The 27102-nt window shown below is 40.7% G+C and overlaps 1 protein-coding gene across 4 annotated transcripts in view; it reads left to right on the top strand.

Annotated features, from left to right (window-relative positions):
* Positions 1-27102, top strand: part of tab2 (TGF-beta activated kinase 1 (MAP3K7) binding protein 2) — a 66419-nt gene that overhangs the window by 31083 nt on the left and 8234 nt on the right. For 3 of the 4 annotated variants that reach the window (XM_016254746.1, XM_016254745.1, XM_016254743.1), the window contains exons 2-5: positions 6997-7165; positions 12490-14044; positions 23114-23274; positions 24003-24096. In XM_016254746.1, coding sequence (XP_016110232.1) covers positions 7064-7165; positions 12490-14044; positions 23114-23274; positions 24003-24096 — 1912 coding nt within the window. In that variant the 5' untranslated portion in view covers positions 6997-7063. Of the gene's footprint in view, positions 1-4582; positions 4700-6996; positions 7166-12489; positions 14045-23113; positions 23275-24002; positions 24097-27102 lie in introns of all 4 variants that reach the window. The other variant, XM_016254744.1, reaches the window with a different exon arrangement.

Genomic DNA, 27102 nt, shown 5'->3' with positions numbered 1-27102 from the left:
TTCCTTGGTCACTTCTGTAAACACAGCAGCGCTGCGCTTAGGAACAGCAATGATACGGGGTTTCCTTGGTCACTTCTGTAAACACAGCAGCGCTGCGCTTAGGAACAGCAATGATACGGGGTTTCCTTGGTCACTTCTGTAAACACAGCAGCGCTGCGCTTAGGAACAGCAATGATACGGGGTTTCCTTGGTCACTTCTGTAAACACAGCAGCGCTGCGCTTAGGAACAGCAATGATACGGGGTTTCCTTGGTCACTTCTGTAAACACAGCAGCGCTGCGCTTAGGAACAGCAATGATACGGGGTTTCCTTGGTCACTTCTGTAAACACAGCAGCGCTGCGCTTAGGAACAGCAATGATACGGGGTTTCCTTGGTCACTTCTGTAAACACAGCAGCGCTGCGCTTAGGAACAGCAATGATACGGGGTTTCCTTGGTCACTTCTGTAAACACAGCAGCGCTGCGCTTAGGAACAGCAATGATACGGGGTTTCCTTGGTCACTTCTGTAAACACAGCAGCGCTGCGCTTAGGAACAGCAATGATACGGGGTTTCCTTGGTCACTTCTGTAAACACAGCAGCGCTGCGCTTAGGAACAGCAATGATACGGGGTTTCCTTGGTCACTTCTGTAAACACAGCAGCGCTGCGCTTAGGAACAGCAATGATACGGGGTTTCCTTGGTCACTTCTGTAAACACAGCAGCGCTGCGCTTAGGAACAGCAATGATACGGGGTTTCCTTGGTCACTTCTGTAAACACAGCAGCGCTGCGCTTAGGAACAGCAATGATACGGGGTTTCCTTGGTCACTTCTGTAAACACAGCAGCGCTGCGCTTAGGAACAGCAATGATACGGGGTTTCCTTGGTCACTTCTGTAAACACAGCAGCGCTGCGCTTAGGAACAGCAATGATACGGGGTTTCCTTGGTCACTTCTGTAAACACAGCAGCGCTGCGCTTAGGAACAGCAATGATACGGGGTTTCCTTGGTCACTTCTGTAAACACAGCAGCGCTGCGCTTAGGAACAGCAATGATACGGGGTTTCCTTGGTCACTTCTGTAAACACAGCAGCGCTGCGCTTAGGAACAGCAATGATACGGGGTTTCCTTGGTCACTTCTGTAAACACAGCAGCGCTGCGCTTAGGAACAGCAATGATACGGGGTTTCCTTGGTCACTTCTGTAAACACAGCAGCGCTGCGCTTAGGAACAGCAATGATACGGGGTTTCCTTGGTCACTTCTGTAAACACAGCAGCGCTGCGCTTAGGAACAGCAATGATACGGGGTTTCCTTGGTCACTTCTGTAAACACAGCAGCGCTGCGCTTAGGAACAGCAATGATACGGGGTTTCCTTGGTCACTTCTGTAAACACAGCAGCGCTGCGCTTAGGAACAGCAATGATACGGGGTTTCCTTGGTCACTTCTGTAAACACAGCAGCGCTGCGCTTAGGAACAGCAATGATACGGTGTTTCCTCGGTTACCGCTGTAAACAAAGCAGAGCTGCACTTATGTACACTACTTTAATATGTATTATACAGAGGCTAGATGAAAAGAAAATACCACGTAAACTTTTCTAAAGACAGTAAGTTCCCCCAGAGATACATTCATATAAACTCCTACTCCAATTGTATCGCGATTTGTGTAGCATCTCAACCGATTTGAATCGTCTCACATTTGAATCGATTTTCGACCGGCTCGCAGTTAATCGTTACATCCCTAGTAGCCATGCAAAGTTAAAACAGTTTCAACTTTTAGAAAACACATCGCAAATTTGTGGAGGTTTATTCCTTTTCACTGCGTCTCGTATGTTTTTAAGTGCAGTCTGTGAGATGGGCGATTCGGCTCTTTGTGTTAAGTGAAATTATGTTTGATTTATATGAGTTCATTTAGACAGTTATTGCCTTGTTGTCAATATAATGTGCTGAATTATTTTGCTCATTGTGTCCTCCTGTGGCCTCGGGAGACAAGACAAAAGTTTAACCTATTTAATCTGCATATAAAACATTTACACTACTTTAATATGTATTATACAGAGGCTAGATGAAAAGAAAATACCACGTAAACTTTTCTAAAGACAGTAAGTTCCCCCAGAGATACATTCATATAAACTCCTACTCCAATTGTATCGCGATTTGTGTAGCATCTCAACCGATTTGAATCGTCTCACATTTGAATCGATTTTCGACCGGCTCGCAGTTAATCGTTACATCCCTAGTAGCCATGCAAAGTTAAAACAGTTTCAACTTTTAGAAAACACATCGCAAATTTGTGGAGGTTTATTCCTTTTCACTGCGTCTCGTATGTTTTTAAGTGCAGTCTGTGAGATGGGCGATTCGGCTCTTTGTGTTAAGTGAAATTATGTTTGATTTATATGAGTTCATTTAGACAGTTATTGCCTTGTTGTCAATATAATGTGCTGAATTATTTTGCTCATTGTGTCCTCCTGTGGCCTCGGGAGACAAGACAAAAGTTTAACCTATTTAATCTGCATATAAAACATTAGAAATTAGATATGTTTAATTTTTATTTTGTGTTTGACTGTTAAAGCTAAAAATATTTATTGTTTGTCTCAATAAATTGAGTTAATTTAAAAATACAGTGGTTAAATGTAAAAAAAAATTTATATTGCTCCGTTTTAAAAAAGGTTATAAAAAATGTCAGTAATTATCGATAACGAACGATTTGAAACATTATATCGGTGATACATTTTTTTAGCTATATCACCCAGCCCTAGGATAATACACGGCTAGCTGTGCGTTGAACAATTTTAAAAACCAAAACCAATTGACACAAAGCTACGGCCTGCTTCAGATCAGATTCATTAATTATAACATTTAGCTACTTGAATGAATTATTTGATTGATCGATCGAGAGAGAGAGAGAGAGAGAGAGCGAGAGAGCGAGAGAGCGAGAGAGCGAGAGAGAGAGAGAGAGAGCGAGAGCGAGAGAGAGAGAGGTGACAATAGTCTACCTGTGCGTCTCTCTACAAACAATAAAGCTGTGAGTGTAGTTTCTTAAACAGAGATATAACCCTCTTGTTGCTGATGAATATAATGTAGAGATTCCGTATCTAAGCTATTTTATTAATAAAAGTCGAGGGGCAGTGTTTGTGTGTGCGCAGCGTGATCTCCGATCTCACAAAATAGACATTATTTTCAGGCCACATGTAAAATCATATGAATTATTATAAATGTGAAGGCAAGAACCACCTGACACAAAGCTACAGCTCGTTAGCTCAGCATTCTGCCCGCTTCAGATCAGAAAGAGAAGAGTGCGGAAAGATCACATTTATTTGAATTAATGATTTATGACATTTAGTTACTTGAATTAATTATTCGAGAGAGAGAGACAGAGAGAGAGAGAGAGAGAGGTGACAGTTGCCTCTGTGAATTAGCCTACCTGCGTCTGTGCGTCTCTCCTGTAGGCTATTTAATCTATTTTATTAATAATAGTCACGGGGCAGCATTCTCAAAACGTTTGTGTCCTCCTGAATGTTTGTACAAGTGCGCAGCGCGATCTCCGATCTCACAAACCAAAATAATAGACATGATAATAATTTTCTCAGGCCACATGTAAAATCATATGAATTATTATAAATATTATTAAAATCTATACATATGGATGACAGTTGATTACAATTATAATTCAGTTTATTCCCCTCATTTAGTTTCCCCTGTGGGATAAATAAAGCTAATATTAGTCTTATATTAATAATGCTTCATTAACATTGGTTCGGATTATCCCTGTTTTATTTATACGTCAAAAACCAACAAGATTTTTTTCACCATGTTTCCTAGTTCTCTGAGAATGTGAAAACACTAAATACTTTTAATTAGTTATTTTCAAAAGGGAAATACTGTCATGGATGTTTACAGAGCAGAGGTCACCCTTTCTTAATTTCAATAGGAGAGGTGGCCTTTTGTTTGTCTTTATTATTATTATTTTGTGCTGGGGGCCTATTATTGGTTACTGTGTTGCTTCTGTTTGAAAAGGCAGCAATAAATAACACTTTAAAAGCGTGATCTCCGATCTCACAAAATAGACATTATTTTCAGGCCACATGTAAAATCATATGAATTATTATAAATATTATTAAAATCTATACATATGGATGACAGTTGATTACAATTATAATTCAGTTTATTCCCCTCATTTAGTTTCCCCTGTGGGATAAATAAAGCTAATATTAGTCTTATATTAATAATGCTTCATTAACATTGGTTCGGATTATCCCTGTTTTATTTATACGTCAAAAACCAACAAGATTTTTTTCACCATGTTTCCTAGTTCTCTGAGAATGTGAAAACACTAAATACTTTTAATTAGTTATTTTCAAAAGGGAAATACTGTCATGGATGTTTACAGAGCAGAGGTCACCCTCTCTTAATTTCAATAGGAGAGGTGGCCTTTTGTTTGTCTTTATTATTATTATTTTGTGCTGGGGGCCTATTATTGGTTACTGTGTTGCTTCTGTTTGAAAAGGCAGCAATAAATAACACTTTAAAAGTGTTCATGTGATTTTATACACTAGTAATGTTGTGAAATTAATAAATGCATAATAATGGTGAAACCGTGATTATTCCTCAGACCAACACAGTCTATAAGTGTTGCATCCCTAGAAGAATCATGAAAGGCTGTCCAAACATGAGAGAAAGAACACACTCCTGCTCAGAGAAATGGTCTGCATTAACAGTGTTTTTGCAGGTCAGTTATTTATAAAGCTTTGTCTATATCAGTTTCTCATTTATTTGTGTTTTTAATCATCATAGGTCTACTTTTACTTTGTAAAGTGTCATAAGAAAGTTTGTTTAGTAGCTTTGCGCAGTAGTCAAGCTGCACTTGCATTACTTTCTGAGGAATGAAACCCCAGTGTGACTGCAGCACAAACTCTTGTTTCAGCTAAAGCAAGCGGTTCTTTCGCTTCGTTCATGGCTGTGGCGATCGATGCAGGTTCAGACCTCTCACGTTAAACCTTACTCTTTGCATTTTCAACAACATTGTGATTTTAAGGAACTCTATGTATCTGTAATCATGTATTTGCTAGCCTTGCAGGAGAGTTTGGCAGATTTTATTTAAGAGATTTGTTCTGCGTTCATGCGTTTAAAGTACTTATTTAGCGTCTTGTGGTCTTGCAGAAAGCTGTGCTGTCTTTGCTGAAGCTGGTGTGGTCCAAAGCGAGCTGTTCTGTTGTATGTATGAATTACCACCGTTTTGCCGTGTTTCTCTATTAACAGTGAAGCTGTGGCTTTAATTCCTTTAGAAACAATGATGCTACCAGCTCCTTGTTGAGAAAGATAATGTAGCTCTTGAGCGATTAAGCTATTTAGATGATCAAATTGCGGGGCAGTGCTAAAAACTTTGTTCCTGAATGTCTTGTGGGTTTTTTTTGTATTAAAATGAGGCTAATAAATGTATAAAGGGTATGACTGGTGTAATGTAGCAGGTGTGCTGCTGTTTTAAGTGGTCCTCTGATAGCATTAGATGCTCGTCTCGTGCTGTATAATGAGCGAGTGTGTGCTGGCAGTGTAGTGCAGCTACTGTGATTATGAGCGACCGTGTTGTTGCATCGCAAATCACGGCTGGCTTTTACTGTATTAACATGCTTTTTTAGCCGCCGCCTTGCTGTGCAAAATATAGATTTTTACTGTCTGCAAAAATGTTGGAAATTATGTGAAGGTGAAAATAGTGTAATTGGTGCACATCACATTCCCAAATTCACGTTAGTCTCAAAACACCGTGAGCTGAACCGCTCTGAGAAGCTGAAAACACTGATGACGAGCCACATTCAACACTGTACACTTCTATTATTCAATCCCGGTCAAGACAATATTAGATTGAACTAAATTGCTTTGACAAAGCACTGGCAAAAAATACAATGTGATATTATGTTGTTATAAGAAGTGAAATAAAATATTTTCTGTTGATTATAAAACTCACCACAGTATAGTTAATAAACAGGAACAATGTGTATAGACTAGAAAGCTGAATGTCATCTTCATCACTGGCTGACAAGAAGAAATGACTGAATGCTGTGCACTGAATGGAATGGTATGAAATAAACTAGTGTTGTCAAAAGTACCGACCGCGATACCATTCGGCACTGAAATTTTAAATGCTCCCATTTCCCGCCAAGATTTGAGTGCTGATTGGTCATAGTGTTCACACACTCAACAGATACGTCTGTGATTGGCTTCAGAGATAATTGCTTCACTACGACCAGTAAGCGCTGTTTAAGAATCTGCTCAATAGCGCTCAAAGCTTAGCGGGAATTGGGAGTATTTAAAATGTCAGTACCGAATGGTATTTTTGACAACACTAATATACTGTAAACCAATGATGTCTCTTCATTATGTAATGTGACTTGGCTGCTATTGCTCTTTTGATTTGCTTCAAGCATGGAATTATATTTTAGCAGCTGCTAAAAACATTTCTGCTACGAGCGTCTCAGCAGAGATATCGTCTGCTGTCACACTTGCCCGTACCGTGTCTGAATAATGAACTGCATACCATTTATTTTACTTTTTTTGTGAATATGCATTTGTGTAGTTTTAATTAATGATTAGATTGTAACATTCAATCCATGACCAGCCCAGCACAACAGCCTTGGCTCGGCCAGTAGTGTGAGTTTGGGGCGGGTTCATCTGCTTGGACTGACCAATAGAATACAGGGAGTATGTTCAGAAAATCTCTGTGGAAACATTTACTTTAATGGCGCAGAAATTACACCTTTTTTTATACAACTTTGAGAAGCCTAATTTTTAGTTGTCAATTTCTAGAGAGAGCGCAAAATCCCATGAACAGCAATGTAAATGAAAAAGACGAGAATGTGCGTTCTTAAAGATGTATGCAAGCTGTAAAATCTATTTAAAGTTTTTAAATAGAGTTGGCAAACACATTAGTAGCTCTTGTCAGTCCAACTCTTCAGTCTTTCCTAGAGTGATTGATTATATAATGGACTCACTAATGTGGTTTTCTCCTCTCCTCTCCTCTCTTGATTGCAGAAGATGCTGAGCCAGTGCGTGTGAGCGAGTGCTGTGGTCAAGGCCGTTCTGTTTTGGCAGTAGACGAATGGCACAGGGAAACCAGCAGATTGACAACCAGGTTCTGCGTCACCTGCGGCAACAGTTTCCAGAGCTTCCCGAGGACGTGGTGTCCGAGTGTGTCCTGCAGGTGAGGTACACCTGATTCCCAGAGCCTTTGCGAATTTGTACATTCTTTTGAAATTCAGTTCTGCTATTAAGTTAATCGATATCAAAAGTGACACATACAGTCAGGCCCATATATATTTGGACACAGACACAATTTTCATAATTTCGACTCCGTATCAATCAAGCTGAAATTGAAGTACAGACTTTAAGCTTTAATTCAAGGGGTTGAACAAAAATATAACATGAAATCCCTAGGAATTACAACCATTTTTATACACAGTCCCCCATTTTCAGGGACTCAAATGTAATTGGACAAATAAATATAATCATAAATAAAATGTTCATTTTTTGTATTTTGTTGAGAATCCGTTGCAGGCAATAACTGCCTTACGTCTGGAGCTCATGCACATCAGCAGAGATGGATTTGTTTTGATTTTGAAGCCTAACAATCATCTGCTTCACTTGTATGGAGAGATCCTTTTACCGCACGATGTGCTTCACAGCAACCGCTTCCAAACGCAAATGACACTCAGAATCAACTCCAGACTAGGGATGTTCATTTCGGTTATTTTTCCTAACCGAGGCTGGCTAACCGATTATTAACCGATTATCCTTTATTATTAAATTATAAAGGATAAGTGTCTGTGATTTGTTTCCCGGGGATTAATTTTACACGCGCAAAAAGCAGCAAACAACAGAACATGAGGATTCGCATGGTCTGCATATCATGCCGGCTCTGAGACACTTTCACAGTGTTTCTCCTGCTCTTTTTCTAGCAAAAACTCACTCATTACTAAATGAAAGCTTAAAGTGAAGACCTGATTATTTCAGGGGCCTTTTCACAAGTCCATTGCTTTTGAATTGCTGTGTTTCTTTGGCTATATTTTCACACTTAAAACAATAATCTGGTATTCCTCTTATATCATTGTCCTCTTTTATGCTAAGAAATAAATCTCCTGACAGTTCTCTCTCAAGTGGTTTCATTGTTGTCAGCATTAAGTCCGAGTATGATTCAGTCGGCTATATAACACTTAATTATCAAGAAATTACTAACCTTTAACAGTTTTGGTTCAACATACTGTACTTACCTGTTGATCAATACTTGCCTTAACCTTACACCTGAATTTATTTTTGTTTAGTTTTTGTGTACATTCACAATAAAAACTAATCTTTGTGCTTTCGTAAAATAAGCCTAAAGAATAAAATAGGATGCCACTTTCTGCCGTCGGTTTCCTTTTGCGCAGCACAAAAATGAACCGAAACTCTGCATACTAGGCTAGTTGTTTTTCTTTCGTTTTCGGAATTTATTAAGTAAAAATATATTTCTCGTATAGGCCTATTTATTATTATTATATTAATATGTTATTATATTATTATTTATATTTATAGCCTAGCTTTATGATGTTTTTCTCCGCTGGCAGAAGCGCTGCAGGTGTGTGATGTGAAATGAAGACCATGTGAATCCTCATGTTCTGTTGTTGCTGCTTTTGTAAAATTAATCACCGGGAAACAAATGTTAGCATTTTTAATGTGTCACAGACACTTATCCTTTCTAATTTTATTCAACTCTAATTTAAAATAATCTAGTCAGTTAACGGTTAATAATCGGTTAACGAGTGTCGGTTGTCGGTTAGGTAAAATAACCGAAATGAACATCCCTAATCTGCATACATTGTTAACTTAGCACTTCTTAATACCAGATATAAATCATATGTGAAAATGGAATACAAAAGTGGTCCTAAACAGCTCCCTTGTGGAACTCCTATCTGAGTAACTTCCGTTAAAAAAACCTTTCTGTGATCTGTTATCCAAATAACTTTCCATCCAAGCAATTACTTATGGTCTAAATCTATAACTCCAATTTTTCCAAAAGAAGCTTATGATCAATAAGGTCAAATGCAGCTGTAAAATCTAATAAGACTGCTCCGCATATCCTTTTTTTATCCAACCCTCGATACCATTCTAGGGATGCGCCGATCCGATATTCATATCGGGTATCGGCTCCGATAGTGCCCTTTTTCTCGGATCGGGTATCAGTCAGAGAGAACCGATCCAAATCCGAGATTTAAAATAAAAAAATATATATTTTCTGATGCGCTACATGTAAACCATATACTTTGTTGTATTTTCCTGTAAAAATAACAGAGTTCCTGTGGAATTCTTCAGCTTTTAAGAACTGCCGGGTTTTCCTGTAGTGGGCGGAGCTAATGCACTAACGACAATCTCATTGGCTGGCGCTCACCTAGTATCCTCCCTGTTTAGAGTTCAGCGAATCAGTTCCAGCGAACGCTCACAACCTGATTAATATTCATGAATCCAGTAGCTCAGAATTATCCACTAACCTAGTTTATGATACATTTTTGTCATAGATTATAAATATACATAGGCCTATATTTTTCATTTGTTTATTTTATTTTTCTTTATAATGAAGTAGTCTGTATCTAGTAGATTGTGAAAGAATGATTATCAGTTCCACACACAGAGATATATACATTCTACATTTATTTAAATGAGGGGAAAAAACTTCTCTGGTATCGGAATCGGTATCGGCCAATACTGAACCCTAGGTATCAGAATCTTATCGGAGGCAAAAAAGGTGGATCGGAGCATCCCTATACCAATCATCTGTTATTTGTGCTAAAGCTGTACATGTGGAGTGTCCTTTTCTAAAAGCATGCTGATAATTTGATATCAGATTATTCTGTGACACATAGTCCTGTATTTGATCATATACTGCCTTCTCTAGGATCTTACTTAACACTGGTAGCACACTCACCGGGCTGCTATTAGAGCCACTAAATTGTATTTTTCTATCTTTAGTCAAAAGCATAATTTTAGCTTCCTTCCGGGCCTGTGGAAATATTGATTGCTTAAGGCTCATATTAAAAATATGGCATATTGGACCAGACACATAATCTACAGCTAATCGGATCAGTTTCTCATCTATATTATCTATCCCTGGTTGTTTGTCTTTACAGACAGATTTTATTAGCCTTTTCACAGTTTCTTCTCCCAATTCACCAAACTCAAAATAACAGTTCTTATCTCTCATATAGTTCTTTATATTAAGAATCGTAGAGGTATTCTCTGTCACATATGATATTTCTTTCCTCAAATTCTGTATCTTACTGCTAAAAAAATCTGTCAAATAATTAGCAGTTTCTTCAGGTTTTGTCATATAAGTACCTTCACAGTCAATTGAAGCAGGTTGTGAGGACTTCTGTCTTCTCATTATATTATTTAATACCTTCCAAAGCTTCTTCCCATCTTTCTTCTTACTTAACTGTAATGTATAATATTGTTTCTTTTTATTAAGACCAGTGACATAATTTCTCAATTTACAATATTTCTGTCTATTGGTTTTTTTTTTTTTGCTTTTTCCAAAGCCTCGTCTCTTTGAGCCATGTAGTCCTTTAATTCGCTATCAATCCATGACGCTCTACAACCCTTTATAATTAATTTCTTAACAGGTGCATGATTATCAATAACTGGCAGAAAATGTTCCAATGAATAATTCAAGTGCATTATTTGGTTCTTCTACATCATAAATCTCTGACCACTTTATATTACTAATATCCCTCAAGAAAGCTTCCTGGGAAAACCTCCTATATGACCTTTTAAACACAATTCTTTACTTAGCTTTGGAAATTTAGTTTTTCCTTGCAATCACAACTATATTAGGATCACTACAACCTACTTCAACTGAAATTGCTGCCGTATACAAATCTTCATTTCTCAAATAAATATGATCTATACAAGATAACGTGGACTTGCCCTTATTATTAATGCTTATTCTCGTTGGTTGCCTTACCGTCTGTTTCAATCCACATGCATCTATTATATTTACCATTTGATTATTTAAAAAGCACTCATGTACTAACCAATTAATATTAAGATCGCCTAAAAAAACAACTTCTATATTCAATTCACATACCTTATTCAGCATCTCACCCATGTCTTCTAAATATTTATGGTTTGAACCTGGTGGCCTATAACGACATCCTACTCAAATTGGCTTGACATGAGGTATGTTACCTTGCAGCCATAGAACCTCCACTTTATTACACATGATATCATTCCTTACTCTTACAGAAATTTGATTCTGCACATAAAAGGCAACACCTCCACCGTACTTATTTCTATCTCTTCTATATAAATTATATCCTCTTATAGACACAGCATTATCATCAAATGTCTCATCCAAATGAGTTTCAGATATAGCAACAATATTAATTGTTTGATAGCAACAAATCAGCAACTTCATGTACTTTGTTCCTCAAACTACAAATATTCAAATGAGCAAACTTGACATATTTCTATGGCAATAAAACGGCAATACACACAATATACAGCACATCACATCACGTCGCACCTTTGATCCTTGTCACATTCTCACATCTTCTCCTTTGCTTGCCGCTTATGACCAATGAGTTTATCGTACCTTAAGAAAGCAATGTCCCCTGTTTCTCTTGCAGCTTTCATTTTAGGAATCAGTTCCTTTCTCCTCTTTCGAACTGATTCAGGATAGTCCTCATTTATAAAAATAAATGCGTTGGCCATCACTCGATCTCTGTCCTTGATTCTTAAAAAAGACACCATTGTTGGGCGAGGCCGACTCCGGATTTCATCCTGTACTTTAAGAGCTTTTCCAACTCGTTGAACTTTCTGTATACCGATGTTGAGTGGGTCCAAATCCAATTTATCCTTAAAAAGAGCCAGCACCTTCTCTGAAAATGAAATAATAAAATGCGACTTATACGCGACTTGTCTTTTTTCTTTTCCCTAAAAAACAAAAATGTTTATGTGCATAGCGTATTTTAACCATGCAGCAAACCTTTTTAAATATTTTGGTAAATTACTGAAAAATAAATAAATAACTTTTTAAACCGTTTAACTGATTGTATTAATCGGTCAAAATTATTACGGTCGGTTAGGTTAACCGGTTAAAATGAACATCCCTACTCCAGACCTTTTACCTGCTTAATTGATGTAGAAATAATGAAGGAATAGACCACACCCGTCCATGACACAGCTTTTGAGTCAACTGTCCAATTACTTATGGTCCCTTGAAAAAGGGGGGAGGTACATATTAAAAAGCTGTAATTCCTTAACCTTTAACCTCCAATTTTGATGTGAATACCCTCAAATTAAAGCTCAGAGTGTGCACTTTAAGCCCATATTCATTATATAACTCTAACTTGAATATGTTTTGGTCAGCAGCTAAAATAATAAAAATTGTGCCTGTGTCCAAATACATATGGAACTAACTGTATACAAAAGTGACCCACACATACAGTATCTACTTGATCTGAAGCTGACAGACTTGTCTCTCTCTTCTCTCCCCAGAATAAGAACAATTTAGCTGCGTGTTGCGAGTACCTGACCAAGGTGAGTCCTGGTTTCTTGTATAGCGAAGGCAGCCAGAGTTCGACAGATCTTCGCAATCACATGACCCAGCTCAACCTCGGCATCTCTCAGAATACCCATGGCGCTGTGCAGCGAGATGTAATGAGGATGAATGGCAGCAGGACTGTCACCCCCAGCGCGAGCGATGGGCCTTTGACCGTACCATCCCCTCTCTCCGAGTTCTACCAGCCCGAAACGCCGTCTGTGCCAGCACACACGCCTGTGAGTCTCGGCGCCTTCGCCACCATGGAGTCCACTCGCAAGCCACAGCCTCCTCAGGACCTGGGCCTTTACCAGGTCGGGGGCAAAGGTCACAGACCGCCTCCCACCCCACGCTTCAACCCGATAACGGTGACGCTTGCGCCCAACACCGGCCGCAACACGCCAACCTCCCTGCACATCCATGGAGGGCCTCAGTCGGGCCTGAACAGCCCAAACTCCATCTACATCCGGCCGTACGTGACCCAGCCAGGCTCCACGCGACAGGTGCAGGGCCGAGCTCAGTACAGCCCCACCTCGCAGCCTGCTCAGCAGATCTACCAGATCAGCCACCCTGCAGCTTCCCAGAGCTCCTGGACTGGCAGCCAGCATCAGACCTCACACGTGTACATGCCCATCAGCTCGCCCACCAACACCCAGGCGCCCTCCATTCCCTCGGCCGTGGCCTTACAGGCCGCTTCCTCCACACCCTCGCCTTCCTCCAGCTCGTCCTCCTTTAGCCAGTACAACATCCAGAACATCTCGACCGGGCCGCGGAAGAATCAGATCGAGATAAAGCTGGAGTCTCCGCAGAGGGTGTTTGGAGGGTCAACGGCAACACTCCTGCGCACCGGCTCTGCGCCGCGAGCCGCCTGTAGCTCCACGTCTTCGTCCTGTCCAGCGTCGTCTTCGCTGGCTGCGTCCGCGGGTCCCTCCACTCCCATCTCGATCGGCGGCGCCGGGCTGAGTCGCAGCCAGCCCACGGTGTACATCTCCCCGTCCCCGCCCGCTGCAGACGACTGTGCCCTCGTTCCCAACGCCCCTCGCTCGCAGCCCAAGTTCTACATCTCTGCGAATGCGTCAGCCGACGACGGAGGGGCGAGGAATCCGCCGACGGTCTATATCTCTGCCAATCCCGCGCTACAGGGCTCTGCCGGTCTGCGAGCTTTGGGGAGCCAGGTGAGCATGGGCCCTGCATACATACACCACCACCCGCCCAAATCCCGGCCCTCTGTAGGAGCCGGAGGCACGGCCACGTCTCCTCGTGTGGTGGTGACGCAGCCCAACACCAAATACACCTTCAAAATCACTGTCTCCCCCAATAAACCTCCGGCTGTGTCTCCTGGGGTGGTGTCGCCCACGTTTGAGCCCACTAACCTGCTCAGTCTACCGGGCGATCACCATTACGTGGAGCCGGATCCGCTGTACCAGTCCGACCCGCTCTCACCTCACCAGGACAAAAGCTCGGAGCAGCACAGACTCAGCATGGGTGCGGACGATGCTGCGTACACACAAGGTACGTTCGTCAGTGAGGGCGAGCACTTTCTCCAGCTCTGGTGTTTTGTTGATTGTGTTTTACGATGCCTTCCGTTCGGATTTAAAGGAGTAGTTCACTCCAGAATAAAAATTTCCTGATAATTCACCCCCATGTTATCTGAGATGGTCATGTCTGTCTTTCTTCAGTCTCGAAAAAATTGAGGTTTGAGGAAAACATTCCAGAATTTTTCTCTATATAGGGGACTTCAATGGTGGCCATCGGGTTGAAGGTCAAAAATTGCAGCTTCAAAGGGCTCTAAATGATCCCAGCCGAGGAATAAGGGTCTTATCTATCCAAACGATTGCTCATTTTCTAAAAAAAAAAAAAGAGCTTTTAACCACAAATGCTCGTCTTGCACTAGCTTGACCTCACGCATTATGCAGTGTTGGAAAGGTCATGCGTGACGTAGGCGGAAACACCGACCCATTGTTTACAAAGCGAACATGCAAAGAAAGTCAAACACCCTTGAAGTTGGAGGAGAAAATGAGATTTTCACCCTACCCTACCGTTTTGAACCAAAGTACACCGACAAAGAACTAACCGTACGTGACTTTTCCAACATGATTTCTTAATGCGCATCACAGAGCTAGTGCAAGATGATCATTTGTGGTTAAAAAGTACAAGCATTTAAATTTTTTTAGAAAATGAGCAATCGTTTGGCAAGGTAAGACCCATATTCCTTGGCTGGGATCATTTAGACCCCTTTGAAGCTGCAATTTGGACCTTCAACCCATTGGCCACCATGAAAGTCCACTGGAGAAAAATCCTGGAATGTTTTCCTCAAAAAACTTAATTTCTTTGTGACTGAAGAAAGAAAGACATGAACATTATGGATGACATGGGGGTGAGTAAACTATTGGAAAATTTTCATTCTTGAAGTAAACAAATCCTTTAATACATTATTTGATGATCTTTTTGTAGGATATTTTTACATTTAAGATATTTAAGATTTCTAAACTAGAACTGTCCTCACCACCAGCCTAGGCTATTTCAGATATTTACCTTTTTTGATCCTTCTGATTTTAGGTTGCTAGACATTAAAGCAAATAATTACCGAAAATAGACGCATGGTCCATCTGATCTGCTCATAGTGTTCATTAGAAAAAATGTAATTGTGTTAAAGTCCCCCTGTGGTGAACATCAAGTTTTTTAAATGTTGTTTATTTGTCTATGTGGTGTTTTTAATATGCTTTTAGACAAACCATGTGCCAATCCATTTATCAACAGCATTGCTGAGTATTTTCTCCTTAAAACCGTAGTTTCCCAAAGGCAGTCACAGAAACGCGGTTTGAAACAGCCTTTTTTTTGCGACGTCACAAAATTCAATAACCAATTAGCATATCATTAACTGTGCTGCAAAGCAGAGGGTCTAGTGAGAAGGCAGCCAGGTTATTCTGGTAGCAGTTATATTTTTTCTGTAGCTGTTTCACTAACTGTTAATATTTCCACCTATTTTCACGATGTCATGTGCTGTTAGCGCTTATTTGTATTTAGAACCGCTAACTTGAATAATAACCCACGACAGCAGTGTAAAAGTAGCCCGAAATCAGACGCACCTCTCCCGCATTGACATCCGCACGTCACACGTGCATCACAAACTTGGCTGCATTTGAGTCTTCAAGGCATTTTGAGGACACAACATCGTCAAGTAAGTACATTTAATGAATGTTACAGTATCCACTGTAGTTGTCCGCTAGTAAAAACGGTTTTATCAGTTATTATCCGTGTACGAACCAGCGCAATCAAATAATGTTACCTCACGAAGTTAGCCATCAGTCTCCTTGCTTACGTTGAGCATACCAGCTTATTTCTGGTTCAAACACATATGGCTTAAATAAACCAATATTTCCACTTGCCATTGTGTCGCGTTTACTGCCGGTCAGTTAGTGGTTCAGGAGGCGCTGGCTCATGGCTGGCTGCTGTGTGACTGAGTGGAGGCGGGGCTAATTTGTGTATTCATAGATCCGCGTGTAGTAAATGAGGCAAGGGTGTAGAGTTGCATTCAAGCATTTTAAGGCATGAGAAAATTATTTTTACAATAAAAAACATTTAAATGTCATTTTGATGATCAAAGATGAGTTTTAAAGGATAACATTTTTGACTACAGGGGGACTTTAAATTCTGGTACAGCAAATAATCTTTCTTCTGCTTTCACCTCTTTCTCTGTATATTAGCCAATATTGAGAATAATGCCAGATATGTTCACAAGCACTTGTGTCCCATATAGAAAGCAGCCTTCCTAGTGTGAGGCATGCTATATATTTTATGTTGTAAAACCTTATAAAACTGAGAACCCAGACATGCTCAGAAAAACTGGGGTCGTAAACGGAGTACTGTGTTGTTAACTTCCAGCTGGAGATGAAAGCCAAGCTCCTTATGCGTGTGTGTGTGTGTGTGTGTGTGTGTGAAATGTAATGAACAGTGTTGTGTTTGCCTTATATAGCCCATATGACACCTAAAGGCCGTGTCACACTGGAAGCAATGTGAAAAAGGCAAAAAATTTAATTAGAGGTACAATTTGCATTAAGCCACATTTGAAAATGTATGTAATTAATTTGCTTAAAACCCACTTTAAACCATCATCAAGTGCTTGGAATAACTTCTGACTGTGATCTATAGTTGATTTTGATTCTATAATAGGCAGACATGCACTCTTTGTATGTTTAATAACGCTACACTGCTTATCATTTGTCAACATCCTTTTCTTGTTATAAAAATACCATGAGCTGCACACAAAACACATGCAGAAAATATATCGTCATAATCTTATGTCTGTTTGCTTTCATATTTCATGTGTAGAAAATGTTTCACTCTATGTTGTTTTTTTTAGTACGGAAGATCTATAGCAGTGATCCTCAAATCTGGCTTGCGAGATCCACAGCGAACGAGACGCTGCGAGGGCACATTGGGGAATGCAGCTGCATGATCGGTGTCTGAAGCACGTGTGAAACAACGCCAATCTATTGGTCCACCTGGCCCATGATGTCATAGACAGTATACCCGGAAGTATAAAAGGGCACCTGCTGTATACGTCATCCACTTAGCTGTCTGAAGGAGACGTAAACAGGCAGGCCGTAGGCATGGCGAGGGGGCGCAGCGTCTCGTTCCCTCTCGGGGAACCATGGTTACATGCATAACCAGAGACGTTCCCCTTCTAGGGAACTCCATGCTGTGCCCCCTAGGGGGCATATTGGGGAACAAAATCCAACCATGTCATGCCGAGGCGCGTGCCTGTCCACCTGGTGGAGGAGCACCAAGGAAGCGACAGACATGAACAAAGCCTTTCCTCAGAAAGGGGCCATGCCACTGCGCCACAGGCCGCTCACACAATTTGGCAGAAATGGGGAACCCGACTAGATCAAGGGCCACACCCCACACCCAAGTTAAGAGCACAACTATCCTCAGATAGCTATGCTATGTGAGCCATATAAGCCTGGATACACAAGACCACTGAAGATACTAACTAGAAAGCCACTAGAGGAGCTCAAAGATAGCTACTTAAACCCTGGTAAGGAGAAATAGCTGCAGAGCAAGAACACAGCTATCCTCAGATGGCTGTGCTAAGGAGGTTCCCAGTCCATGTCAGTCCCACAGTAGGCTAGCGAAACACCGTGTCATTGACCAGGAGCTCACAAGAGGGAGATCCGGGCCATCAGTAAATTATTTTTTAAGAGCGAACACATAAACATCATTAGTCCCAGATCAAAGCCTGATGTAAGCTGTGGCCAAAACACTAGAGGGCTGGACACAGCTATCCTCGAATGGCAGTTCCCTCAGATAAGGCTGAAGATCGCCCAGACCACAGAAGTGGGCCATCTACTTAAAAGGGGAGATAGCACAGTCCATGCAAGGGGCTCATGGAGACCACTATTTAAAAACCCTAAAAATGGGAGCAGTCTCTGAGCTGGAACACAGCTATCCTCGAATAGCAGATTCCTAGACAAAGACTTCAGCGCTTAATCGAGAGAACTTGTGCCAAGGGGAACCCAAGCCAGGCTACAAAATAGCTGCCCTCAGACTGCCTTATTCCAGAGCAAAATAAGCTTGAACTGGAGCATAACCATCTGCAGACAGCTACACTCTGAGTAGGGACTGTTTACTTGAGCCCTGAAGAGGGGAAGCAGTATACTTAGCCCAAACCCACTAAGCGGGATTCAGAGGGACCGCCCACTTAAAACTACTCAGACGCCTGGGGAGGCAGCCCACTCCTAAACCCATCCGGATTAACTCGGGAAGAGAAATTCTCCATAACCGCTATAGGTGCTGAAACTCCCTGGGAGAGAAAGCTTGCAAGTCTCTCTCCACAGAGTATTTAAATATATTCACGCCCAGCGAAGCACTCCACACACAATAACATGCATATTAGAGAGGCACGGCCGAGCTGAATATAGCTCCACCCACGATCTCGCAGGAGCAGGCTGAAACGACTCCGTGGTCACACTTCGTCATAACAACCCAATAGTATCTGCGGCATCTGACACTTAATGCATAGATCGTGTGTGTCCTCAAGTGTCAGAAACCTCAGGCACGGAAGCACACACTTTCCACAGCGCTCATCTGCCTTGGTCTCTCACACGCACTTCAAACAGATGGCTCCTTCAGACAGCTAAGTGGATGACGTATTCAGCAGGTGCCCTTCTATACTTCCGGGTATCCCGTCTATGACGTCATGGGCCAGGTGGACCAATAGATTGGCGTTGTTTCACACGTGCTTCAGACACCGATCATGCAGCTGTATTCCCCAATGTGCCCTCTAGTTCCCTAGAAGGGGAATCCTTGCTTTTTCAGGCTGCGAATGATCGTGCCTGGTGTGAAAAGGCCTATAGGGATCTATTGTTGCGATTCAAAAGCGTCATTGCACCGAATTTTCAGTGTGAAAAGGCCTTAACTCTAACAGTTGTCCAGTAACACTTCATTTTCATTTATTTCTTAAGCTCCTAGCAGACACTTCAGATAATATTTACATTTGCATTTAGTCTTTTAGCAGACGCTTTTATCCAAAGTGACTTACAAATAGGGCTGGACAATAATTCAATATCAATATGTATCGCGATATAATTTGTTTCAATAACGGTGATATGATTTTTAAACACATTTCCGATATTTCGATATACATCACCAGTGTTTCCCATACATTGATGTATTTGTGACGTTTGACTTCGTTGAATAAACATGAGCGCTGCACGTTTCAAAATCATAACACGTCTCTGGTGTTTTATATGAATGTATCACTGAAGGGAACCGACTGTCTTCAGAATAGTTTAGATGGTATGTTTATCTGATAAAGTAGCGTTCATGAGTGAGCTGCTGTGTTTACAGCCGTTACTGGAGAAACCGCTAGTTCTGCCGCTCTCACAGCGCCTCCTGCTGGCAGACAAGCAGTTTGCATTTTAAATAAGCCCATCTCCAGCAACGTTTCCAGTTTTTGTTGTTGTTCAATTTTTTTGCTTTCTGCAGCGACTCGGAGCACTTTTCATACCCTTTTTTCTGGCTGAAGCACATTTGTTTCAATCTATAAGAATAATCAGCCTGCACTACCAGTCAAACGTTTTTGAACAGTAAGATGTTTAATGTTTTTTGTTTTTTAAAGAAGTCTCTTCTGCTCACCAAGCCTGCATTTATTTGATCCAAAGTACAGCAAAAACAGTAAAATGTTGAAATATTTTTACTATTTAAAATTGCTTTATATTTAAATAGATTTTAAACTGCAATTTATTCCTGTGATCATACATAGGTACATTTTCAGCATCATTCCTCCAGTCTTCAGTGTCACATGATCTTCAGAAATCAGTTTAATATGCTGCTCTGCTGATTATCAATATTTAAAACAGTTGAGTACATTTTTTTTGTGGATTCTTTGATGAACAGAAAGATCCAAAGATCAGCATTTATCTGAAATAAAAAGCTTTTGTAACATTATACACTATTCCATTCAGTATAATTTTTTATAATTTTTTTGGGAAAGAAATTATAGAAATTAATACTTTTATTTAGCAAGGATGCTTAACATTGATCAAAAGTGATGATAAAGTCATTTATAATGTTACAGAAGATTTCTATTTCAGATAAATAGTGTTCATATCGATGTCGGAATTATATCGTATCAACCGAAATTAAGAAATATATCGTGATATAAATTTTGGCCGTATCGTCCAGCCCTACTTACAAATGAGGACAATGGAAGCAATCAAAATCAACAAAAGAGCAATGATATGCAAGTGCTATAACAAGTCTCAGTTAGCTTAACGTAGCAAGGTTTATTTTTATATTAAAATAAATAAAAAGAGAACCGATAGAATAGAAAAAGAAAAGAGCAAGCTAGTGTTAGGCTGCTTTCACACCTGTAGATCGATCGCTTTGTTCCGAAACAGGGTTTACAATTATTACAATAATGTGTTAATAAAAGTCACGCGCGAGTAAACTTCTCGTATTGGTAAAAGTTCCACGGTTTATTTTCCGGGATTCCACTGAGCTGTCACGGCTGTCATCCGTCAGGACGGAACAACAACAGCTTTTTTTTTTAGCTGTCGTTATATTTATCATTTTGAGCAGGAGTCCAGGATTCATCGGGAAAACATTTTTAAAATGCACCTACTAGGAAGAAGAGCAATAAGACGGAATTATAAAATGAAAAAGTGCGCTTTTTTATTTTGAATGGCGAAGACGTGCTCACCCACAGACACTCACAGGTTCATTCTGAGGTATTAGCAAAACAACAAAGCTAATGCTTTTCACAGAACTTGCGTAATTACGTGACGTGATGTGACATGTGGCCAAGTATGGTGACCCATACTCCGAATTAGTGCTCTGCATTTACCCATCCAAAGTGCACACACACAGCAGTGAACACACACACACTGTGAACACACACCCAGAGCAGTGGGCAGCCATCATGCATTGTGATATAGCCTGGTTCGTTGGTCTGTTGGATCGGATTGCTTTCTCACTTCAACCGGACCGCTCCAGAGTTAGTTTTCAATCGAGCCGAGACCACCTCGTTCAGGCGATCTCGAACTTTTGTTTTGGCGCGGATCCGAGCGCGATTGCAGTGTTCACACATGCCCAAACGAACCGAGCTAACGGGGGAAACACGCCAGGTTCTGAAACAACAGGCCAGGTGTGAAAGCACGCTTAGAGGCCTTTTTTGCTTTTGTTAATTGTATAATAAATAAAAAGAAAACAAATAGAATACAAAAAGATTAGAGAAACTAGTGTTAGTTTTTTTTTTTTAAGCTTCCAGTTTTCATATTGGTCTGTTGAATAACCAAGTTTATGCGTGAGCAGAGAAACTGTTTACTACTTTAAAGACCCCTCAATGCTTGTATATGTTCTGGCATCACTAGATCATTACACACTGGTAAAGCTGTTAATGGTGCGTGTGTGTGTGTTTTATATGTATTTGGACATGTTTGTGAACGTGTGTACGGTCCAATTCTGATGAGATTAGTGTTATAGGGAGGTGGGGTAATGTAGTAATTACCAGAACTTCTAGACCGTCTCAGTAGTTTCTCGATTTCTGGACTGCATGTGAATTTTACAGCGTATTTGACCTCCTGTAAAAATAGTTAATGTAATAACCAGTGCTGTCAATCGATTAAAAAAATTAACTAATTGGACATTTTCCTGAAATTAATCGCAATTAATCCCACCTAACATTAAGGTTTTTAAATATACTTTTATATTGCAATAATTTCACATTCAATCTTCCAATTAATGTACAAACAACATAAAGACAGTATATATTTTAATATTTGTTTAATGGCATCTTTTTTTTATGACTGAAGGCCAGAATCAAATTATACCAAAACTGATTTCTCTATAAAATTGCCCCCCCCCCCCTAATATTTAACCATTGACAAACCTTTCAACATTACAGTATAATTGAGCTATCAATTTTAACATTTATTAGACTTTAAAAAAAGTGAACTTTAAAACAATTTTCACATAAACCCATTATAATATATGTAATATTTACCTGTGCCCTTCAGCAGAAATATACAGTAATTGAAATTTAAGTTATCAAACACTAAATTCTAAATGAAATATAGATGAATCCTTAAAGCTATAAAAGTTATTTTTTCCTCTTTTTTTTTTTCTTTGTCCTTTGATTAATAGACATCACAGCAGCTGGTTATTAGGTTGTTTTGGCTGCTATTTCTTTGACCCACTTCAGGTCTTAAAGTCTCTAGTAATGATCCGACGAGCTGAATCGGGTGTGTTAGATGAGGGAGACAGTGCTGGGCTGCTCCAGGACAGTTTTGAAAACCATTTCATGTTCTTAAATGTGACTCATATAAAATATATTACATGCATGCACAGTTTTAAGGCAGCTTTAATCGCCTTTTTGGTAACTTCATGACTTAACTGACCACGACATTGCATGCACGTAGTTTATTTCGTGCTTTGATATGAAAGGATACAGGCTACAGTGTGCGCCGGCGCCTTTGTGCGTGCAATTGAAGAGCACGCGCTGCGAGCACAGTACCGTTTCCGGTGCTGAAGTCAAGAGGAGCACGCGTCTGAAACGTCGTTCTGTGACTGAATAAATGCACTTCTTGTCAAGAGAAAAAGTGACAAACAGCAGTTGTGATTGGGGTGGCCAACCCTAGCCCCGCCCCTGCGTTATTTGCGTTAAATATTTTTAACGTGTTAAACTGAAAAAATTAATCGCCTGCGTTAACGCTCTAATTTTGACACCACTTGTAACTACCCCATGTAATAATAGTCCCATGTTAGTAAAAAACTCAAACAAATTAATTTTCTGTTATGATTACATACTCGCTAATGTCAGTAGTGCTGCTGAAATACAAGCATGTTTAATATTTCCTGTTTAATTATTTAGCACCTAAATACATTTGCATTGCATAATCTGCTTACCAAATATGAGTGCATTGTTTATGCCATTTGGAATGCAGTATATATTGAGTCTCGGATGACTAAATGCTCACGTGATGCTAAATGCTAGTTGATCAGATGTTCTGCGGTATTGTTTTTGTGTGATTAGTTTCTTTCCACGTGTATCTGACGATGGTCCGTGTGAACTTGCAGCTTTGCTGGTGCATCAGAGAGCACGCATGGAGCGACTGTGGCATGAACTGGAGCAGAAGAAGAGAAAGCTGGAGAAGCTGAAAGAAGAAGTCAACGAGATGGAGAATGACCTCACACGGAGACGAATGCAGCGCTCCAACTCAGCCTGTCAGATACCATCTGTACGTTAATGCTTTTAGGAAAACATCTCCTCTAGATTAGGGCATATTTGTGACCCTGGACCACAAAACCAGTCATAAAGGGTCAGTTTTTCGAAATTGAGATTTATGCATCATCTGAAAGCTGAATAAATAATATTTTCATTGGTGTATGGTTTGTTAGGATAGAACAATATTTGAAAATCTGGAATCTGAGGGTGCAAAAAAATCTAAATACTGAGAAAATCATCTTTAAAGTTGTTCAAATGAAGTTCTTAGCAATGCATATTACTAATCAAAAATTAAGTTTTGATATATTTACGTTAGGAAATGTACTAAATATTTTCATGGAACATGATCTTTACTTAATATCCTATTGATTTTTGGTATAAAAGAGAAATGTATAATTGTGACCCATACAATGTATTGTTGGCTATTGCTACAAATATCCCCCAGCGACTTAACACTGCTTTTGTGCTGCAGGGTCACATATACTACAGTTTGAGTATGATTCGTTATGAAATTGGTGCTTCTCGATATGCTTATATAATCTATGTAAGTTTCCTCGGAACATGTTTTTTTCTAGATGTCAGTAATCTTGAGCACACTTGAGTCCGATGCATTTAGGGAGTATATCTGGTCTGTATATCTGATTTTTATGATGGACGTGATGCAAAGTAACAAAGCGTTAAATATAGAACAACGCAATTCACTTTTACACACTTGACATGTTCATCTAAATTTATTTTCAGATTGAGGAGATGCAGCAATTGAGGTGTAAGAATAGACTTCTACAGATCGATATTGATTGTTTAACCAAAGAGATTGACCTCCTTCAGACACGAGGTGAGTCTATAGAGAGCTTACACTTGCTTTCTCTGGGTTTTCACAGCAGCTTGTGTTTCGCTTTCTTTTGCGGCAGCTGTTCGGGAAAAATGTGAAAGGAAAGTGGGTGTGGCATTACAGGTCAAACAGATGGGCTGCCAAAAGTGTTCCAAAGTTAAAAGAGACGGCAAATGATGCTTGGTGGATAAATGACAGAATGACAGGAAGGTCAGAGTAGTTTAGTTTGAGTGCAGTCACCCCGCGAGTCTTTAACAGCACTGTGAGGAAGCCACGCTTTACTAATGGTTTCAGTTATATAAATTCATGTTGTTGTTTTTTTTCTTCTATATGTAACATAATTGATTTTTTTTTTTCATGTTAAATATTATCAGTGTGGGGAGTAAGTTGTTACATGTAATTTAATTACAAAATAAATGTAACTAATGTTACAGTTATTAAGAAAAAATGTGTAATTCATTTACAGATACTTATGAAAATGTTAACGATTACAAAGGGGATTACATCTGAATATTTTCACACACAAACAGATTTAATTGACCACTTTCATAAATTGCATTAACTGCTCTAAAATATGAGACACCAATGTGTCAGGAGTTTAAGATACAGAATAGGACACATACTTATTCAATGACCATTTTATTTCCTATTTAGGTTTATGCGAATGCTTATTTTTGGCAACTAACAAGTCATTGTTAGATGTCAGTGTTTCCTATGCAATGATTTGACTAGCATAACTATTAAACTATAAGTTATGATTTTAAATCTGTATTTAACCTCAGAATGATCTCAAAGTAAAAAGAGGTGCTAAAGTCTGATATTTTGGGGGCTGTGCTTTAAATGAATTCTTAATCCGAGTGATGAAGGTTTGTGAAAGTCTGACCGTAATCAGTGTCAAATAAATGAATTGGACCTAACCGGAAGTGACTTCATATTCAGTGATGCTGTTGTTTGTCAGCCTCACAAATCTGAACAAAGAGTCTGATTCAAACTTCTGACTCCTGAGTGAATCTTTGTGACTGACTCATTAAAATGAAGCCGTTCATATGAGTGAGTGAGTGAGTGAGTGAATGTGAGAGTGAGTGAATGTGAGAGTGAGTGTGTGCGAGAGAGTGTGTGTGTGTGTGAGAGTGTGTGTGAGCGAGTGTGTGTGCGCGAGTGTGAGTGTGTGCGAGAGTGAGTGTGAGTGTGTGAGAGAGAGTGTGTGTGAGTGTGTGAGTGTGTGCGAGAGTGAGTGTGTTAGTGTGTGCGAGAGTGAGCGAGTGTGTGAGAGTGAGTGTGTGTGTGTGTGTGAGGGAGGGAGGGAGGGAGGGAGTGAGTGAGTGAGTGTGTGAGGGAGTGAGTGAGTGTGTGTGTGAGAGTGAGTGTGTGTGTGTGTGTGTGAGAGAGAGTGTGTGTGAGTGTGAGAGAGAGTGTGTGTGAGTGTGAGAGAGAGTGTGTGTGAGTGTGAGAGAGAGTGTGTGTGAGTGTGAGAGAGAGTGTGTGTGAGTGTGAGAGAGAGTGTGTGTGAGTGTGAGAGAGAGTGTGTGTGAGTGTGAGAGAGAGTGTGTGTGAGTGTGAGAGAGAGTGTGTGTGAGTGTGAGAGAGAGTGTGTGTGAGTGTGAGAGAGAGTGTGTGTGAGTGTGAGAGAGAGTGTGTGTGAGTGAGTGAGAGAGAGTGAGAGAGTGAGTGTGTGAGAGAGTGAGTGTGTGAGAGTGAGTGAGTGTGTGTGAGAGAGTGAGCGTGTGTGAGAGTGAGTGAGCGTGTGTGAGAGTGAGTGAGCGTGTATGTGTGAGTGAGCGTGTATGTGTGAGTGAGCGTGTATGTGTGAGTGAGTGTGTATGTGAGAGTGAGTGAGTGTATGTGTATGTGAGTGAGTGAGTGTGTGTGAGAGTGAGTGTGTGTGAGAGCGAGTGTGTGTGAGAGCGAGTGTGTGTGAGAGCGAGTGTGTGTGAGAGCGAGTGTGTGAGAGCGAGTGTGTGAGAGCGAGTGTGTGAGAGCGAGTGTGTGTGAGAGAGAGAGTGAGTGAGTGTGTATGTGAGGGTGAGTGAGTGTGTGTGAGAGTGAATGTGTGTGTGTGTGTGTGTGTGTGTGAGTGTGTGTGTGTGTGTGAGAGCGTGTGTGTGAGAGAGAGTGTGTGAGAGCGAGTGTGTGTGAGAGCGAGTGTGTGAGAGCGAGTGTGTGAGAGCGAGTGTGTGAGAGCGAGTGTGTGAGAGCGAGTGTGTGAGAGCGAGTGTGTGAGAGCGAGTGTGTGAGAGCGAGTGTGTGAGAGCGAGTGTGTGAGAGCGAGTGTGTGAGAGCGAGTGTGTGAGAGCGAGTGTGTGTGAGAGAGAGAGTGAGTGAGTGTGTATGTGAGGGTGAGTGAGTGTGTGTGAGAGTGAATGTGTGTGTGTGTGTGTGTGTGTGTGTGAGTGAGTGAATGTGTATGTGAGAGTGAGTGAGTGTATGTGAGAGTGAGTGTGTATATTGAGAGTGAGTGTGTATATTGAGAGTGAGTGTGTGAGTGAGTGAGTGTGAGTGAGTGAGTGTGTGTGAGAGTGAGTGAGTGTGTCTGTGAGTGAGTGTGTCTGTGAGTGAGTGTGTGTGAGAGTGAGTGAGTGTGTGTGAAAGTGAGTGAGTGTGTATGTGAGAGTGAGTGTGTGTGTGTGTGTGTGAGGGAGTGTGTGTGAGAGAGTGAGTGAGTGAGAGTGTGTGTGTGTGAGAGTGTGTGTGTGTGTGTGTGAGGGAGTGTGTGTGTGTGTGTGTGTGTGTGTGAGTGTGAGTGAGTGAGTGAGTGTGTGTGAGTGAGTGTGTGTGAGAGAGTGAGTGTGTGAGTGTGTGAGAGTGAGTGTATGTGAGAGTGAGTGTGTGTGTATGTGAGAGTGAGTGAGTGTATGTGAGAGTGAGTGAGTGTATGTGAGAGTAAGTGAGTGTGTATATTGTGAGAGTGAGTGTGTGTGAGTGAGTGTGTGTGAGAGTGAGTGAGTGTGTCTGAGTGAGTGTGTCTGTGAGTGAGTGAGTGAGTGAGAGGGAGTGTGTGTGTGTGTGTGT

This window comes from Sinocyclocheilus grahami, unplaced genomic scaffold (assembly GCF_001515645.1).
Source record: "Sinocyclocheilus grahami isolate Dianchi unplaced genomic scaffold, SAMN03320097.WGS_v1.1 scaffold1278.1, whole genome shotgun sequence".
NCBI lineage: Eukaryota > Metazoa > Chordata > Actinopteri > Cypriniformes > Cyprinidae > Sinocyclocheilus > Sinocyclocheilus grahami.
This window is presented reverse-complemented; position numbering and strand designations above follow the sequence as displayed.